Below are 17,051 nucleotides of genomic sequence, written 5' to 3'. Positions count from 1 at the left end.
TGGAATCAATAGGGATCGGTATCCCAATCCGACAGCGGGAAGAGAGGAAAAAAGGGTTGGGGTTCAATGGTGGAATTCGTAGAGCCAAATCCCAGTTGGAAAGTGGGTGTGGAGATGGTGGGATTCCGCCCCCCCCATCGATTCCTGGAGACTTGGAGTCCGGAGGAGCTCTGGGATGGGCAGGATGGGATCCGCAGCCCTTGGGAATCATCCTTGGAAAGGGGCCAAATATTCCAGTTGGCCCTCAAGGAGGGATCGTTGGCCCTTGGGATCCATCCCTGGTCAGTTGGGAAGGGGCCAAGGATCACATTTGGCCCCCAAGGAGGGATCTCCAGACCATGGGATCCATCCCAGGTCAGTTGGGAAGGGGCCAAATATCCCAGTTGGCCCTCAAAGAGGGATCTTCAGCCCTTGGGATCCATCCCTGGTCAGTTGGGAAGGGGCCAAATATCCCAGTTGGCCCTCAAGGAGGGATCGTTGGCCCTTGGGATCCATCCCTGGTCAGTTGGGAAGGGGCCAAGGATCCAAGTTGGCCCCCAAGGAGGGATCTTCGGACCTTGGGATCCACCACTGGTCAGTTGGGAAAGGGCCAAAGTTCCCAGTTGGCCCCCAAGAAGGGATCTTCAGCTCTTGGGATCCATCCCTGGGCTGTTCCACAACCTCGGAAGGGGCCAAGGATCCCAGTTGGCCCTCAAGAAGGGATATTCAGCCCTTGGGAACCATTCCTGGTCAGTTGGGAAGGGGCCAAGGATCCCAGTTGGCCCCCAAGGACAGATATTCAGCCCTTGGGAATCATCCCTGGGCTGTTGGGAAGGGGCCAAGGATCCCAGTTGGACCCCAAGAAGGGATCTTCAGCCCTTGGGATCCATCCCCGGGCTGTTCCCACCACCCAGGAAAGGGCCAAGGATACCATTTTGGCCCCCAAGGAGGGATCTTCAGCCCTTGGGGTCCATCCCTGGGCTGTTCCCACCACCCCAGAAGGGGCCAAGGATCCCAGTTGGCCCCCAAGGAAGGATCTTGGGCGCTTGGGATCCATCCCTGGTCAGTTGGGAAGGGGCCAAGGATCCCGGTTGGCCCTCAAGAATGAACTTCAGCCCTTGGGAATCATCCCTGGGCTGTTCCCACAACCCAGGAAGGGGCCAAGGAATTCCCACTTGATCCCCAAGGAAGGATCTTCAGTCCCTGGGAACCATCCCTGGGCTGTTCCAACCACGCAGGAAGGGGCCAAGGATCCCAGTTGGCCCCTAAGGAGGGATACTCAGACCTTGGGAACCTGGTCAGTTGGGAAGGGGCCAAGGATCTCAGTTGGATCCCAAGAAGGGGTCTTCGGTCCTTGGGATCCATCACTGGGCTGTTCCCACCACCCAGGAAGGGGCCAAGGATCCTATTTGACCCCAAAGGAGGGAACTCCAGGCCTTGGGAACCATCCCTGGTCAGTTGGGAAGGGGTCAAATATCCCAGTTGGCCCCCAAGGAGGGATCTTCTGCCTTTGGGATCCATCCCTGGACTGTTCCCACCACCCAGGAAGGGGCCAAGGATGCCAGTTGGCCCCCAAAGAGGGATCTTCGGCCATTGGGAACCATTCCTGAGCAGTTCCCACCAGTTGGAAAGGGGCCAAGGATCCCAGCTGGCCCTCAAGAAGGGATCTTCAGCCCTTGGGATCCATCCCTGGGATGTTCCCACCATGCAGGAAAGGGCCAAGGATCCCAGTTGGCCCCCAAAGAGGGATCTTTGGCCCTTGGGAACCATCCCTGAGCTGTTCCCACCAGTTCGGAAGGGGCCAAGGATCCCAGTTGGCCCCCAAGGAGAGATCTTCAGCCTTTGGGATCCATCCCTGGTCAGTTTGGAAGGGGCCAAGGATACCATTTTGGCCCCCAAGGAGGGATCTTCAGCCCTTGGGATCCACCCCTGGGCTGTTCCCACCACCCAGGAAGGGGCCAAGGATCCTATTTGACCCCCAAGGAGGGATCTTCAGCCCTTGGGAACCATCCCTGGTCAGTTGGGAAGGGGCCAAGGATCCCAGTTGGCCCCCAAGGAGGGATCTTCAGCCCTTGGGAACCATCCCTGGTCAGTTGGGAAGGGGCCAAGGATCCCAGTTGGCCCCCAAGGAGGGATCTTCAGCCCTTGGGAACCATCCCTGGTCAGTTGGGAAGGGGCCAAGGATCCCAGTTGGCCCCCAAGGAGGGATCTTCGGCCCTTGGGATCCATCCCTGGTCAGTTGGGAAGGATCCAAGGATATCATTTTGGCCACCAAGGAGGTATCTTTGGCCCTTGGGAATCATCCCTGGGCTGTTCCCACCACCCGGGAAGGGGCCAAGGATCCCAGTTGGCCCCCAAGGAGGGATCTTCAGACTTTGGGAATGATCCCTGGGCTGTTCCCACAAGCCAGGAAGGGGCCAAGGATCCCACTTTGGCCCCCAAGGAGGGATCTTTGGCCCTTGGGAACCATCCCTGGGCTGTTCCCACCACCCGGGTAGGGGCTAAGGATCCCAATTGGCCCCCAAGGAGGGATCTTCGGCTCTTGGAAACCATCCCTGGTCAGTTGGGAAGGGGCCAAGGATACCATTTTGGCCCCCAAGAAGGGTCTTCGGCCCTTGGGATCCACCCCTGGGCTGTTCCCACCACCCAGGAAGGGGCCAAGGATCCTATTTGACCCCCAAGGAGGGATCTTCAGCCCTTGGGAACCATCCCTGGTCAGTTGGGAAGGGGCCAAAGTTCCCAGTTGGACCCCAAGAAGGGACCTTCAGACCTTTGAAACCATCCCTGGGCTGTTCCCACCACCCGGGAAGGGGCCAAGGATCCCAGTTGGCCCCCAAGGAGGGATCTTTAGCCCTTGGAATCCATCCCTGGGCTGTTGGGAAGGGGCCAAGGATCCCAGTTGGCCCCCAAGGAGGGATCTTTAGCCCTTGGGATCCATCCCTGGGCTGTTCCCACCACCCGGGAAGGGGCCAAGGATCCCAGTTGGCCCCAAAGGAGGGATCTTTAGCCCTTGGAATCCATCCCTGGGCTGTTGGGAAGGGGCCAAGGATCACAGTTGGCCCCTAAGAAGGGATCTCCAAACCTTGGGAATCATCCCTGGGCTGTTCCCACCATGCAGGAAGGGGCCAAGGATCCCACTTGGCCCCCAAGGAGGGATCTTCGGCCCTTGGGATCCATCCCTGGGCTGTTCCCACCAGTTGGAAAGGGGGCAAGGATCCCAGTTGGCCCCCAAAGAGGGATCATCAGCCCTTGGGAACCATCCCTGGTCACTTGGGAAGGGGACGTGGATCCCAGCTGGCCCCCAAGGAGGGATCTTCAGCCCTTGGGATCCATCCCTGGGCTGTTCCCACCACCCGGGAAGGGGCCAAAGATCCCACTTGGCCCTTAAGAAGGCATCTCCAGCTCTTGGGAACCATCCCTGGTCAGTTGGGAAGGGGCCAAGGATCCCAGTTGGCCCCAAAGGAGAGATATTCAGCCCTTGGGAATCATCCCTGATCAGTTGGGAAGGGGCCAAGGATCCCAGTTTTACCCCAAGGAGGGATCTTCAGCCCTTGGGATCCATCCCTGGGCTGTTCCCACCATCCAGGAAGGGGCCAAGGATCCCTCATCCCACGGATCCCGCTCTCCTCCCCCTTTCCCCCCCTCCTCCTCCCCCCCCGGACCCCTCGTACCGAGCCGGGGCCGCCGCCCCCCCCTCCGCGATTCAAACGGCAGCGCGCGCCCCCCCCGCGCCCTCATAGGCCGCTTCGAGTCACGTGGGCGAGAGTAGACCGGAAGGACTACAAATCCCATCATCCCCCGCGCGGCGGTGCCGCTTTGAGCAGCTACCGCAGCGAGTCACGTGGGAAGGGGTGGGCGGACTACATATCCCATCAGCCTCCGCGCGTCGCTGGCGCCGCTCTAACGGCTATAGCCGCCCGCTCTGCTTCCGCATTAACAGGAGGGGTCACGTGGTGAGGAGCGGACTACAAATCCCGTCGGGCCCTGCGCGAGTCTCGCGAGATTTGAGGGGCGGAGGGGGCAATGGGGACGGGGGGGGCAATAGGGGGTCAGTGGGGATAGTGGGGGGCAATGGGGAGGCAATGGGGGCAGTGGGGATAGTGGGGGGCAATAGGGGGGCAATGGGGACAGTGGGGGGCAATGGGGGTGGTGGGGGAACAGGGAGGATAGTGGGGGGCAATGGGGATAGTGGGGGGAGAAATGGCGATAGTGGGGGACAATGGGGGTAGTGGGGGGCAATGGGGACAGTGGGGGGGAAATGGGGATCGTGGGGGGCTTTGGGGGTAGTGGGGGGAGATGGGAATAGTGGGGGGCAATGGGGATGGGGGGGCAATGGGGATAGTGTGGGGGAAATGGGGTAGTGGGGGGGCACTGGGGGTGTGGGGGCAGTGGGGATAGTGGGGGGCAATGGGGGTACTGGGGGGACAGTGAGGATAGTGGGGGGGAAATGGGGATAGTGGGGGGCAATGGGGATAGTGGGGGGGCAGTAGGGGTAGTGGGGCAATGGGGATAGTGGGGGGCAATGGGGATAGTGGGGGGCATTTGGGATAGTGGGGGGGTAATGGGGGTAGGGGGGGCAGTGGGGATAGTGGGGGGCACTGGGGATAATGGGGGGGCACTGGGGATAGTGGGGGGGCAGTAGGGGTAGTGGGGCAATGGGGCAGTGGGGGCAATGGGGATAGTGGGGGGCATTTGGGATAGTGGGGGGGCAGTGGGGATAGTGGGGGGAGAAATGGGGATAGTGGGGGACAATGGGGGTAGTGGGGGGGCAGTGGGGATAGTGGGGGGAGAAATGGGGATAGTGGGGGACAATGGGGGTAGTGGGGAGGCAGTGGGGATAGTGGGGGGAGAAATGGGGATAGTGGGGGACAATGGGGGTAGTGGGGAGGCAGTGGGGATAGTGGGGGGAGAAATGGGGATAGTGGGGGACAATGGGGGTAGTGGGGGGGCAGTGGGGATAGTGGGGGGAGAAATGGGGATAGTGGGGGACAATGGGGGTAGTGGGGGGGCAGTGGGGATAGTGGGGGGCACTGGGGGCAGTGGGGGGGCAATGGGGACAGTGGGGGGCAATGGGGGCTGAGGGGGCAATGGGGATAGTGGGGGCAGTGGGGATGGGGGGGCAATGGGGATAGTGGGGGGCACTGGGGATAGTGGGGGCAGTGGGCACAGTGGGGGGGCAATGGGGACAGTGGGGGGCGATGAGGATAATGGGGGGCAGTGGGGATAGTGGGGGGGCACTGGGGATAGTGGGGGGCAGTGGGGATAGTAGGGGGGAAATGGGGATAGTGGGGGGCAATGGGGATAATGGGGGGCAGTGGGGTTTGGGGACACTCGTGGGTCCCTTGTGGGGACACTGTGGGGGACACTTGGGGTGGGGCACTTGTGGGGATGGGGACAAAAGGGGGGGGACATTGGGGGTGGGGACAATGGGGGGATGGAGACACGCGTGGGGGGGACAGTGGGGGTGGGGACACGCGTGAGTGGGGGAAAAGGGGGGTTGGGGACACTTTGGGGGCACTGGGGGGGACAGAAGGTGGGGGTCAGAGACATTGGGGACCCGAGCTCTGTCGCGCTGGGCTCGAACCCGAGGCCCTACGTTGTCCTCCCCCGCCTGAAGCTGCGTGCCGCAGAGCATCCTGGGAACTGTAGTCCTGAGTATTGGAGGCATCACAGCTACTTGCGGGACTGGTACTACAACACCCAGCATGCTTTGCGCGAGGGCGGCCCCGTGCCTCGATGCACACTGGGAGTTGTAGTCGGCACCACAGAGCGGGGCAATGCGAAACTACAACTCCCAGCATCCCTCGCGCGCGGCCGCCATCTTGTGTCGCCTGAATGAGCGGTAGAGTTGAGGAGGGTAATGGCGGGAAAGCGAAGCGCAGGGAGCGAGGGACGATGGAGTCCCCTTCCCCGATCCCTCAAACCCTCCATGATTCTCCGTATCGTGCAGATACCGCCGCTCCTGCCCGTCCCCGTTTAAACACCGGCGTTCCTGCTGCTTCCGCATTGGCAGCCGCGTGTCACGTGGGTGGCTGAAGGGCGGGGACTATTGGTCGCGAAGTACCCCGCGCGGTGCTCCCTGGGAATTGTAGTTCACTCCGTAGCCGCCACAGCAACGCTGGGCGCTGAGTGGACTCCAACTCCCAGCATCCCCCGCGCGCGGCCGCCATCTTGTGTCGCCTGAATGCGCGGTAGAGTTGAGGAGGGTAATGGCGGGAAAGCGAAGCGCAGAGAGCGAGGGGACGATGGAGTCCCTCTCCCCGATCCCTTAGACCCTCCATGACTCTCCGTACCGTGCAGATACCGCTGCCCCCTCCCCCGCGCCTCTCCCCGTTTAAACACCGGCGCTCCTGCTGCTTCCGCATTGGCAGCCGCGCGTCACGTGGGCGGCTGAAGGGAGAGGCGGGGCCTACGGGTCGCGGCGTGCCCCGCGCGGTGCACCCTGGGAATTGTAGTTCTCTGCGTAGCCGCCACCGCAGTGCGGTGCTCTGAGTGGACTCCAACTCCCAGCATCCCCCGCGCGCGGCCGCCATTTTGGCTTGCCAGTAGGCCCGGCGCGGTTGGGAGGGGGTAAGGCGGCCTCGGCGGGGAGCGAAGGGACGATGCTGACCTCCCTGGCGGCCCGCCCGCCGCCGCCGCCGGGGCTGGCGCGGCTCCTCCGGGCTCGTTTGTCGTTGTCGCCTTCGCGACGGGGCCGCGGGGCCTGGCGGGAGACGGCGGAGGGGAGCGGGGCCGCAGGGCCGAGGCTGAGCCCATCTGGGGCCGCCGGGGGGCGCCGCGAGAGCGCGTTGAGCGCGGGGCTCCAGAGGAGGGCGGAGGCCCAGGGGGGGCGGCAGCGGGAACGGGGGGACCCCCCGGCCGTGGGACGAGGAGCCCCCCAAGCTATGGGGCGAGGAGGCCCCCCAACTGTGGGGCTCAGCCTTAGGGGCTCCCCCTTGTCTGTGGGTCCAGACCCTGAGGGCTCCCCCTTAGCCATGGGGCTCAGCTCTAGGGGCTCCCCTTTAGCCATGGGGCGAGGAGCCCCCCAAGCTATGGGGCTCAGCCCTAGGGGCTCCCCCTTAGCCATGGGGCGAGGAGCCCCCCAAACTATGGGGCTCAGCCTTAGGGGCTCCCCTCTATCTGTGGGTCCGGATCCTGAGGGCTCCCCCTTAACCATGGGGCTCAGCCTTAGAGGCACCCCTTTAGCCATGGGGCGAGGAGCCCCCCAAGCTATGGGGCTCAGCCCTAGGGGCTCCCCCCTATCTGTGGGTCCGGATCCTGAGGGCTCCCCCTTTACCATGGGGCTCAGCCCTAAGGGCTCCCCACTTTCTGTGGGTCTGGACCCTGAGGGCTCCCCCTTAGCCATGGGGCTCAGCTCTAGGGGCTCCCCTTTAGCCATGGGGCGAGGAGCCCCCCAAACTATGGGGCTCAGCCCTAGGGGCTCCCCCTTATCTGTGGGTCCGGACCCTGAGGGCTCCCCCTTAACTATGGGGCTCAGCTCTAGGGGCTCCCCTTTAGCCATGGGGCGAGGAGCCCCCCCAGCTATGGGGCTCAGCTCTAGGGGTTCCCCCCGTGCATTAGGGGACCCCCCGCTAACTGTGCCCCCTCCCCCACTGTCTATGGGTCCCGCCCCACCTCAGTTTTTGGGGTTCTCTACACTCAATATGGGTCCAGGCTCCCCCCCGGCCATGGGACTCATCTCCCAAGGTCCCCCCCTGGTTTTTGGGGTCCCCCACGTTACCGATGGGCGCTCCCCCCCGGCCTCGGAGCCCCCCCGAGCATTCCGGGGTGATAAGCGTTGGTGCGGCAGCGGAGGAGACCCCGGAAAACATCGGAGCCCCCCGAGAGCAGCCGTGCCGGCGGTCCTGGCAGCACTGGCCTTGTGCTACTTCAAAGAGCATCGCTCCAAGGGTGACTATGGCGTGGGGGGGGACACATTTGGGGGGGACACGGGCGTGGGGGGACACATTTTGGGGGGGACACAGGCGTGGAGGGTCCTGGTGGGAAAAGGGGATCCTTTATTCCCAGGTTTTGAGGGCTCTGTAGGGCACGTGGAGAAGGGTGTGGGGAGCAGGGATGGGTTCTTCTCCCACTTTGTGCTGTTCTAGAGAGGTCCCATCCCGAGTCCAACCCTCAGCCCAACCCCATCGTGACAACCAAACCTTCTCCCTACACGTGGTTTTGAAGTCCTCCATGGATGGAGATCCACCACTGCCCTGAGCAGCCTCTCCTGGGGCTCCACCACTCTTCCCATGAAGGAATCATTCCCAATATCCCACTGAAACCTTCCCGGGTGCAACTTGAGGCCGTTTCACCCCATTGTGACAACCAAACCCTCTCCCTACATGTGGTTTTGAAGTCCTCCAGGGATGGAGATCCACCACTGCTCTGAGAAGCATCTTCCAGGGCTTCACCACTCTTCCCATGAAGGAATCATTCCCAATATCCCACTAAAACCTTCCCGGGTGCAACTTGAGGCCGTTTCACCCCATCGTGACAACCAAACCCTCTCCCTACACGTGGTTTTGAAGTCCTCCAGGGATGGAGATCCACCACTGCCCTGAGCAGCATCTCCCGGGGCTCCACCACTCTTCCCGTGAAGGAATCATTCCCAATATCCCACTTAAACCTTCCCGGGTGCAACTTGAGGCCGTTTCCTCTCATCCCATCGTGTGTTCCTTGGGAGCAGACCCCGACCCTTGTCAGATTCCAGGGATGGTGGATTCCATGATTTCTCTGGGCAACCTGAGCCAGGGAAGGATTTCTTACAGTCATTGAATCATGGAATCATGGATTGGGTTGGAAGGAACCTCAAAGCCCATCCAGATCCACCCCACTGGTGTGTTAATCAGCCCATGGAATCATGGAATGGGTTGGAAGGAACCTCAAAGCCCATCCAGCTCCAACCTCCTGCCATGGGCAGGGACACCTCCCACTGGATCACGTTGCTTCGAGCTTCATCCAACTTGGCCTTCAACACCTCCAGGGATGGTGGATTCCATGATTTCTCTGGGCAAGCTGAGCCAGGGAAGGATTTCTTACAGTCGTTGAATCATGGAATCATGGATTGGGTTGGAAGGAACCTCAAAGCCCATCCAGATCCACCACAATGGTGTGTTGTTCCGCCTGTGGAATCATGGATTGGGTTGGAAGGAACCTCAAAGCCCATCCAGATCCACCACACTGGTGTGTTGTTCCGCCTGTGGAGTCATGGAATGGGTTGGAAGGGACCTCAAAGCCCATCCAGATCCACCACAATGGTGTGTTGTTCCGCCTGTGGAGTCATGGAATGGGTTGGAAGGGACCTCAAAGCCCATCCAGATCCACCACAATGGTGCCTTCCCAGAGCTGCATCGAGTTGGGATTTAGGAGGAACCTTCCCCGAGACATCGATCCTTCCTGACTTTTGGGGTTGGATAAGAGTTGGGGGTTGATAAAACTGTGGATTTTTTGGTGCCTCCGCGTGTTTTGTTCCTAATCCGCTTCCTCCTCTCTCTCTCTTTCCGGTGGCAGAAGACGCTCTGCTGGAAGCGGTGAGGATCAACGACCTTTCGGAAGTCACCAGGTGAGCAGAACTTAAGGAGGTGGGAAGGAACAGCGAGGGAAGGGCTTGGAGGGAATCCACTGGATCAGTTTGCTCCAAATTCCATCCAACCTGCGCTTGGGCACCTCCAGACATGGAAGATTCCATGATTTCTTTGGGCAACGTGGGTCAGGGCGTCACCACCCTCACCGGGAAGGATTTCTTCCTATCGTAGAATCATGGAATGGTTTGGATTGGAAAGGGAAAGTCCATCCGGTTTCAACTCCTGCCGTGGGCACGGATACCTCCTGCCGGATCAGGAAGGATGGACTCATCCCTCTTTCCTGGTGGGATGTGGTACTTGTTCCCGTTTGGATATGCAGCTCCTGGGAGAGCGGGAGAGCTCCTCCCACAGCCCTCAAGGCCTTCTCCTCGCCGTCTTCCATCCGAAGTGCGTTGGAAGTGATGGTGGTGGGCGCAGGTTAAGCTTGGAGATCTTTTCCAACCTTCGTCATTCCATGATTTTTACCCAGTGCCGGAATCCCTCAGCGCCTCCATCCTGGTGTCTTCCAGGAGGAGGAGAACCCTTGATGGCTCACATCCAAGAGCTGCTCCTTCCCATCTCCAGGAGCTCGGAGGAAGCAGCGCTCCGGGGATGAGGTCTGGCCTGGATCACGGCCCGAAGCGGATATTAGCGTGTAACTAATTAGCGTTTAGCTAATTAGCGCGCGTGTCCTGCTCTTCTAATTGCAGGAAGCTGCTCCTTAGGGATGTCTCAGGGTGGGGGGAGTGGGAAAGCAGGGAGAGGACCTCTCCTTCTGGTCGGGAAGAAGGCGGTGGCTTCACCCAATCCGACTTTGCTGCGCGGCCTCGGCCTTTCCCTTCGTTCCGTACTCTTTCCTTCGAGCGGTTCTCCGTGGAGAGCGGTTCTTCCGCTGTTCTCACTGCAGTTGGAGCTTCGTGGCTTCGGCAAACGGTGGCCACCAGGAGTGGGACAGGGATTGTCCCCCTTGGGGAGGTCACACCTCGAATCCTGAGGTCGCTTCTGGGTCCATCACTCCAAGAAGGACCTTGAGGGGCTGGAGACGGTCTGGAGAAGGGAACGGAGCTGAGGAAGGGGCTGGAGAACGTCTGGAGAAGGGAATGGAGCTGAGGAAGGGGGTGGAGAACATCTGGAGAAGGGAATGGAGCTGAGGAAGGGGTTGGAGAACATGTGGAGAAGGGAATGGAGCTGAGGAAGGGGCTGGAGAGCGTCTGGAGAAGGGAATGGAGCTGAGGAAGGGGTTGGAGAACGTCTGGAGAAGGGAACGGAGCTGAGGAAGGGGCTGGAGAACGTCTGGAGAAGGGAACGGAGCTGAGGAAAGGGCTGGAGAACGTCTGGAGAAGGGAACGGAGCTGAGGAAGGGGCTGGAGAACGTCTGGAGAAGGGAACAGAGCTGAGGAAGGGGCTGGAGAACGTCTGGAGAAGGGAACGGAGCTGAGGAAAGGGCTGGAGAACGTCTGGAGAAGGGAACGGAGCTGAGGAAGGGGCTGGAGAACGTCTGGAGAAGGGAACGGAGCTGAGGAAGGGGCTGGAGAACGTCTGGAGAAGGGAACGGAGCTGAGGAAAGGGCTGGAGAACATCTGGAGAAGGGAACGGAGCTGAGGAAGGGGCTGGAGAACGTCTGGAGAAGGGAACGGAGCTGGAAACATCCAAGATGAGCTTTAGATGTGGAGGGGCTCGGGATCAGGGAGGGCAGAGATGGGATGAGTGGAACGATTTGGAGCTTCGAGAGGGGAAATTGAGGTGAGATCTTAGGGAGAAATGTTCTTCTCGGAGCGTAGGGAGGCCCTGGAATGGGTTCTCCAGAGCAGCGGTGGCTGCTCCATCCCTGGAGGGGTTGAAGGCCACGTTGGATGGGCCTTGGAGCAACCGGATCCGGTGGGAAGTGTCCCTGCCCATGGCGTAGGGTTGGGACCGGATGGGTTTTGAAGTCCCTTCCAACCCATTCCCTGATTCCTCGACTGTCGGGTGGAGACACTGAGGAAAAGGGATGAGGGGACGCGGACGTGTCCTCCTCTAAAAGGACAAAGTGGGAGAGTCGGGATTGTTCGGTCTGGAGAAGAGAAGGCTCCATGGAGACCTTAGAGCAGCTTCCAGTAGGGAACGGGGCTCCAGGGAAGCTATGGAGGAGCTCTGGATCAGGGAGGGCGGAGATGGGATGAGGGGAACGGTTTGGAGCTTCGAGAGGGGAAATTGAGGTGAGATCTTAGGGAGAAATGTTCTTCTCGGAGCGTGGGGAGGCCCTGGAATGCTCTATCCCTGGAGGGGTTGAAGGCCACATTGGATGGGCCTCGGAGCAACCGGATCCGGTGGGAAGTGTCGCTTTGAAGCCCCTTCCAACCCATTCCCCGATTCCCCGACTGTCGGATGGAGACACTGAGGAAAGGGGATGAGGGGACACGGATGTGTCTTGGGTCTTGGAGCAACCTGACCCCGTGGAAGGTGTCCCTTCCAGTGGCACTGGCTGGACTTTGAGCTCCTTTCCAAGCCTTTCCATGATTTTTTTAGTGGAAATTCCGCTTTCCCACCTGGAGCTCTGTTCAGCTCCGTCTCTTTGCTTCCCATCCTTTTCTTCCCCAAATCCCGAGAGATAACGAGCGGCTCTTGGGGCGCCTCCGTTGCGACGGTGACATATTGGGAGCAGCCGAGGGAATACGTGCGTTCCCAAAAGAAACAGAAGCTATTGTTGACGGAAAAGTTCAAGTTTCCAACTTCCTTTGGCTCCAGCTGCCGGCAGGGAACGACGGCGTTGAGTACAAACTCAAACATACCCTCCGGGTCGGCCTACGGACTCGGTGTCACCGAAGCGGTCACCCGGAACCTTCCCCCGGCAGCGGGATGAATAGGAAGGCACATCTGGCCGGAGCGACGGAGAGGGGGGGAGCGAGCTCGGCAACGCCGCTCGCTCCGATGCCTTTTCTCTGCCGCTTGGATCAAAGCGTTGAGGCTTTGGGAGATGCTCTTTGGTGAATTTTCCTTCCGCGGCTCCGTCACTCCGTATGCTGAGAGGGGGTTCGTAGTTCTCCAAAGGGTCCCCTAATTCTTCTCCCGTGCACGGAAGAGTGGGATGGGGAGCATTGCTGCTCCCAAACCAGGCAGGAAAATCCCAGGATGCGGAATGTCTCATCCGTGTGGAGATGTGGCTCAGCTCTCTCCGTTGAAAGCCTTCAAAGCAGGTGTTTTCCTGAAATCATAGAAGCAAAGACTCATGGAATGGGTTGAGTTGGAAGGGGACCTCAAAGCTCAGACAGTTCCATGGACACGGACACCTCCCACCGGATTAGGGGCTCCGAACCCCATCCAACGTGGCCTTCAACCCCTCCAGGGATGGAGCAGCCACCGCTGCTCTGGATAACCCATTCCAGGGCCTCCCCACGCTCCGAGGAGAACATTTCTCCCTAAGATCTCACCTCAATCTCTCCTCTTGAAGCTCCAAACCATTCCCCTCATCCCATTTCTGCCCTTCCTGATCCAGAGCCCCTCCGCAGCTTTCCTGGAGCTCCTTTCCCTACTGGAAGCTGCTCTAAGGCCTCCATGGAGTCTTCTCCAGGCTCACCAACCCCACCTCTCCCACCTTGTCCTCTTAGAGGAGGTTCTCCAGCCCTCCCATCATCTCCGTGGCCTCCTCCGGCCTCATCCCAACAGCTCCGTGTTCTCCCTGTGCTGAGAACTCCACAAGTGGACTTCCCACGCTCCGAGGAGAACATTTCTCCCTAAGATCTCACCTCAATCTCTCCTCTTGTAGCTCCAATCCATTCCCTTTGTCCTCTCCCTGCACTCCCTGATCTCCTTCCCAGCTTTCCTGGAGCCTCTTTTCCTGCTGGAAGCTGCTCCATGGATCCTTCTCTTCTCCAGAGTGAACAATCCCAACTCTTCCAGCCTGTCCTCCTCCAGGAGGTTCTCCAGCCTTCCCATCATCTCCGTGGCCTCCTCCGGCCTCGTCCCAACAGCTCCATGTTCTCCCTGTGCTGGGGACTCCGGAACTGGACACAGGGCTCCAGGTGGGGTCTCTCTCCGGAGCAGAGGAGAGGGATGGAATCCCATCCCACGCCCTCTGCTCCGGCGGCTTTGGATGGAGCGCAGGACACGGATGGTTTCTGGGTTGTGGCTCCAGTTGAGCTTCTCCTCCCTCAGTGTCCCAAATCCTTCTCCTCAGAGCTGCTCCCAATCCATTCTCCTGGATTTTTGGTTGGGATCGCTCCGATCCCGGGGCAGGACCTTGCCCTTGGCCTGGTTGAACTCCAGGAGATTTGTATGGTCCTCCCTCTCCAGCCTGTCCGGGTCCCTCTGGATCCAACCCTCCCCTCTGGGTCCATCCCTCCGCTCTGGATCCATCCCTTCCCTCTGGATCCATCCCTTCCCTCTGGATCCATCCCTTCCCTCTGGGTCCATCCCTCCGCTCTGGATCCATCCCTTCCCTCTGGGTCCATCCCTTCCCTCTGGATCTATCCCTTCCCTCTGGGTCCATCTCTTCCCTCTGGATCTCTCCCTTCCCTCTGGGTCCATCCCTTCCCTCTGGATCCATCCTTTCCCTCTGGGTCCATCCCTTCCCTCTGGATCCATCCTTTCCCTCTGGGTCCATCCCTTGCATCTGGATTCATCCCTTCCCTCTGGGTCCATCCCTTCCTTCTGAATCCATCTCTTCGCTCTGGGTCCATCCCTTCCCTCTGGGTCCATCCCTTCCCTCTGGATCCATCCCTTCCCTCTGGGTCCATCCCTTCCCTCTGGATACAACTCTTCCCTCTGGATCCATCCCTTCCGTCTGGAATCATCTCTTCTCTCCGGATCCATCACTTCCCTCTGAATCCATCCCTTCCCTCAGTGTCCCATCCCTTCCCTCTGGATCCATCCCTTCCCTCTGGATCCATCCCTTCCCTCTGAATCCATCTCTTCCGTCTGGATCCATCCCTTCCCTCTGGATCCATCCCTTCCATCTGGACCCATCCTTCCCCTCTCGAGCTATCCCTTCCCTTTGGGACCATCCCTGCCCTCTGGATCCATCCCTCCACTCTGGATCCATCCCTCCACTCTGGATCCATCCCTTCCATCTGGATTCATCTTTTCCCTCTGGGTCCATCCCTCCCCTCTGGATCCATCCCTCCCCTCTGGATCCAGCCCTTCCCTCTGGATCCATCCCTCCACTCTGGATCCATCCCTTCCCTCTGGATCCATCCCTCCCCTCTGAATCCATCCCTCCCCTCTGAATCCATCCCTTCCCTCTGGATCCATCCCTTCCCTCTGGGTCCATCCCTCCCCTCTGGATCCATCCCTCCCCTCTGAATCCATCCCTTCCCTCTGCATCCATCCCTTCCCTCTGGATCTATCCCTCCCCTCTGGATCCATCCCTCCCCCCTGAATCCATCCCTCCCCTCTGAATCCATCCCTTCCCTCTGGATCCATCCCTCCACTCTGGATCCATCCCTTCCCTCTGGATCCATCCCTTCCCTCTGGATCCATCCCTCCACTCTGGATCCATCCCTTCCCTCTGGATCCATCCCTCCCCTCTGAATCCATCCCTTCACTCTGGGTCCATCCCTTCCCTCTGGATCTCTCCCTTCCCTCTGGGTCCATCCCTCCCCTCTGGATCCATCCCTTCCCTCTGGATCCATCCCTTCCCTCTGGGTCCATCCCTCCCCTCTGGATCCATCCCTTCCCTCTGGATCCATCCCTCCCCTCTGAATCCATCCCTCCCCTCTGGATCCATCCCTCCCCTCTGGATCCATCCCTTCCCTCTGAATCCATCCCTCCCCTCTGAATCCATCCCTTCCCTCTGGATCCATCCCTCCCCTCTGAATCCATCCCTTCCCCTCCGCATCCATCCCACCACCCCACAGAGAAAGCTCCCACCCTGTATCCAGGCTTGGAAGGCCCCGAGAAAGACTGGGAATGGTGTTCACGGAGCGCTTTTTTGCCTGGAAAACTCCCTGGGAGGCAGAAATCCTGGATTTTCTTTTGGTTAAAGGATGGATCATCCTCCCAAACATTGATCGGAGGAGTTTATCTCATTAACAACCCCCCTCCTGCTGATAAATCCATTTGTTTGTCTGGGATGGGAACAGCAGTCGGAACGTTATCGATCGGCATCGTTAACTCAGGCAGGGAAGAAATTAATGAGGGGCTTAAGGACCCCGGAGAGAAAGTTGAGGTGTCTGGAAAAGCTGTAGAAAGTCTTGGAATGACGTAAAGCGCAACTCGGGTCCGAAATGAAATATCCGGACGCGTTGCGTGTGAGGTTACGTGGCCTCAGCGTTCCAGAATGCGTAGAGTGATCCGGATGCCGGCGTGGAAATTGATTGATTCCGTGAGGGATCTGGACAGGCTGGAGAGGTGGGATCGTAATGAAACTCATGGAGTTCAACGCGGCCGTGGGATCAACGTGGTGAAGGGATCGATGTGGTGAAGGGATCGATGTGGTGAAGGGATCGAAGTGGCCATGGGATCAACGTGGCTATGGGATCGATGTGGCCATGGGATCAACGTGGCCATGGGATCAACGTGGCCAAGGAATCAACGTGGCCAAGGGATCAACGTGGCCAAGGGATCAACGTGGTGAAGGGATCAACGTGGCTAAGAGATCAATGTGGCCATGGGGTCAATGTGGTCAAGGGATCACCATGGTCAAGGGATCAATGTGGCCATGGGATCAATGTGGTCAAGGGATCACCATGGTCAAGGGATCAGTGTGGCCATGGGATCAACATGGCCAAGGGATCAACGTGGCCAAGGGATCAACACGGCCAAGGGATCAACGTGGTGAAGGGATCAACGTGGCCAAGGGATCAACATGGCCAAGGGATCAACGTGGTGAAGGGATCACCATGGTCAAGGGATCAATGTGGCCATGGGATCAACACAGCCATGGGATCAACGCGGCCAAGGGATCAATGTGGCCAAGGAATCAGTGTGGCCATGGGATCAATGTGGTCAAGGGATCACCATGGTCAAGGGATCAGTGTGGCCATGGGATCAACACGGCCATGGGATCAACATGGCCAAGGGATCACCGTGGTCAAGGGATCAGTGTGGCCATGGGATCAACATGGCCAAGGGATCAACACGGCTGAGGGATCAACACGGCCAAGGGATCAACACAGCCAAGGGATCAGTGTGGTCAAGGGATCACCGTGGTCAAGGGATCAATGTGGCCATGGGATCAACGCAGCCCTGGGATCAACACGGCCGTGGGATCAATGTGGCCATGGGATCACCATGGTCAAGGGATCAGTGTGGCCATGGGATCAACACGGCCTTGGGATCAACGCAGCCCTGGGATCAACACGGCCGTGGGATCAATGTGGTCAAGGGATCACCATGGTCAAGGGATCAGTGTGGCCATGGGATCAACACGGCCATGGGATCAACATGGCCAAGGGATCACCATGGTCAAGGGATCAGTGTGGCCATGGGATCAACACGGTCAAGGGATCAATGTGGCCGTGGGATCAACATGGCCAAGGGATCAACACGGCCGAGGGATCAACACAGCCAAGGGATCAACACGGCTATGGGATCACCATGGTCAAGGGA

At 59.6% G+C, this 17,051-nt stretch overlaps 1 protein-coding gene across 5 annotated transcripts in view; it reads left to right on the top strand.

Annotated features, from left to right (window-relative positions):
• Positions 1 to 6,513: 6,513 nt before the first annotated feature.
• Positions 6,514 to 17,051, top strand: part of CLPB (ClpB family mitochondrial disaggregase) — an 80,478-nt gene continuing 69,940 nt past the window's right edge. For 2 of the 5 annotated variants that reach the window (XM_054056743.1, XM_054056721.1), the window contains exons 1-2: positions 6,517 to 7,869; positions 9,475 to 9,523. In XM_054056743.1, the coding sequence (XP_053912718.1) occupies positions 6,582 to 7,869; positions 9,475 to 9,523 (1,337 nt within the window). In that variant the 5' untranslated portion in view covers positions 6,517 to 6,581. Of the gene's footprint in view, positions 7,870 to 9,471; positions 9,524 to 17,051 lie in introns of all 5 variants that reach the window. The other 3 variants (XM_054056736.1, XM_054056729.1, XM_054056712.1) reach the window with 2 other exon arrangements.

The sequence above is a fragment of the Cuculus canorus genome, chromosome 1, assembly GCF_017976375.1.
Source record: "Cuculus canorus isolate bCucCan1 chromosome 1, bCucCan1.pri, whole genome shotgun sequence".
Lineage (NCBI taxonomy): Eukaryota > Metazoa > Chordata > Aves > Cuculiformes > Cuculidae > Cuculus > Cuculus canorus.
Note: the sequence above shows the minus strand (reverse complement) of the source record. Positions and strands in the feature narration are given on the sequence as shown.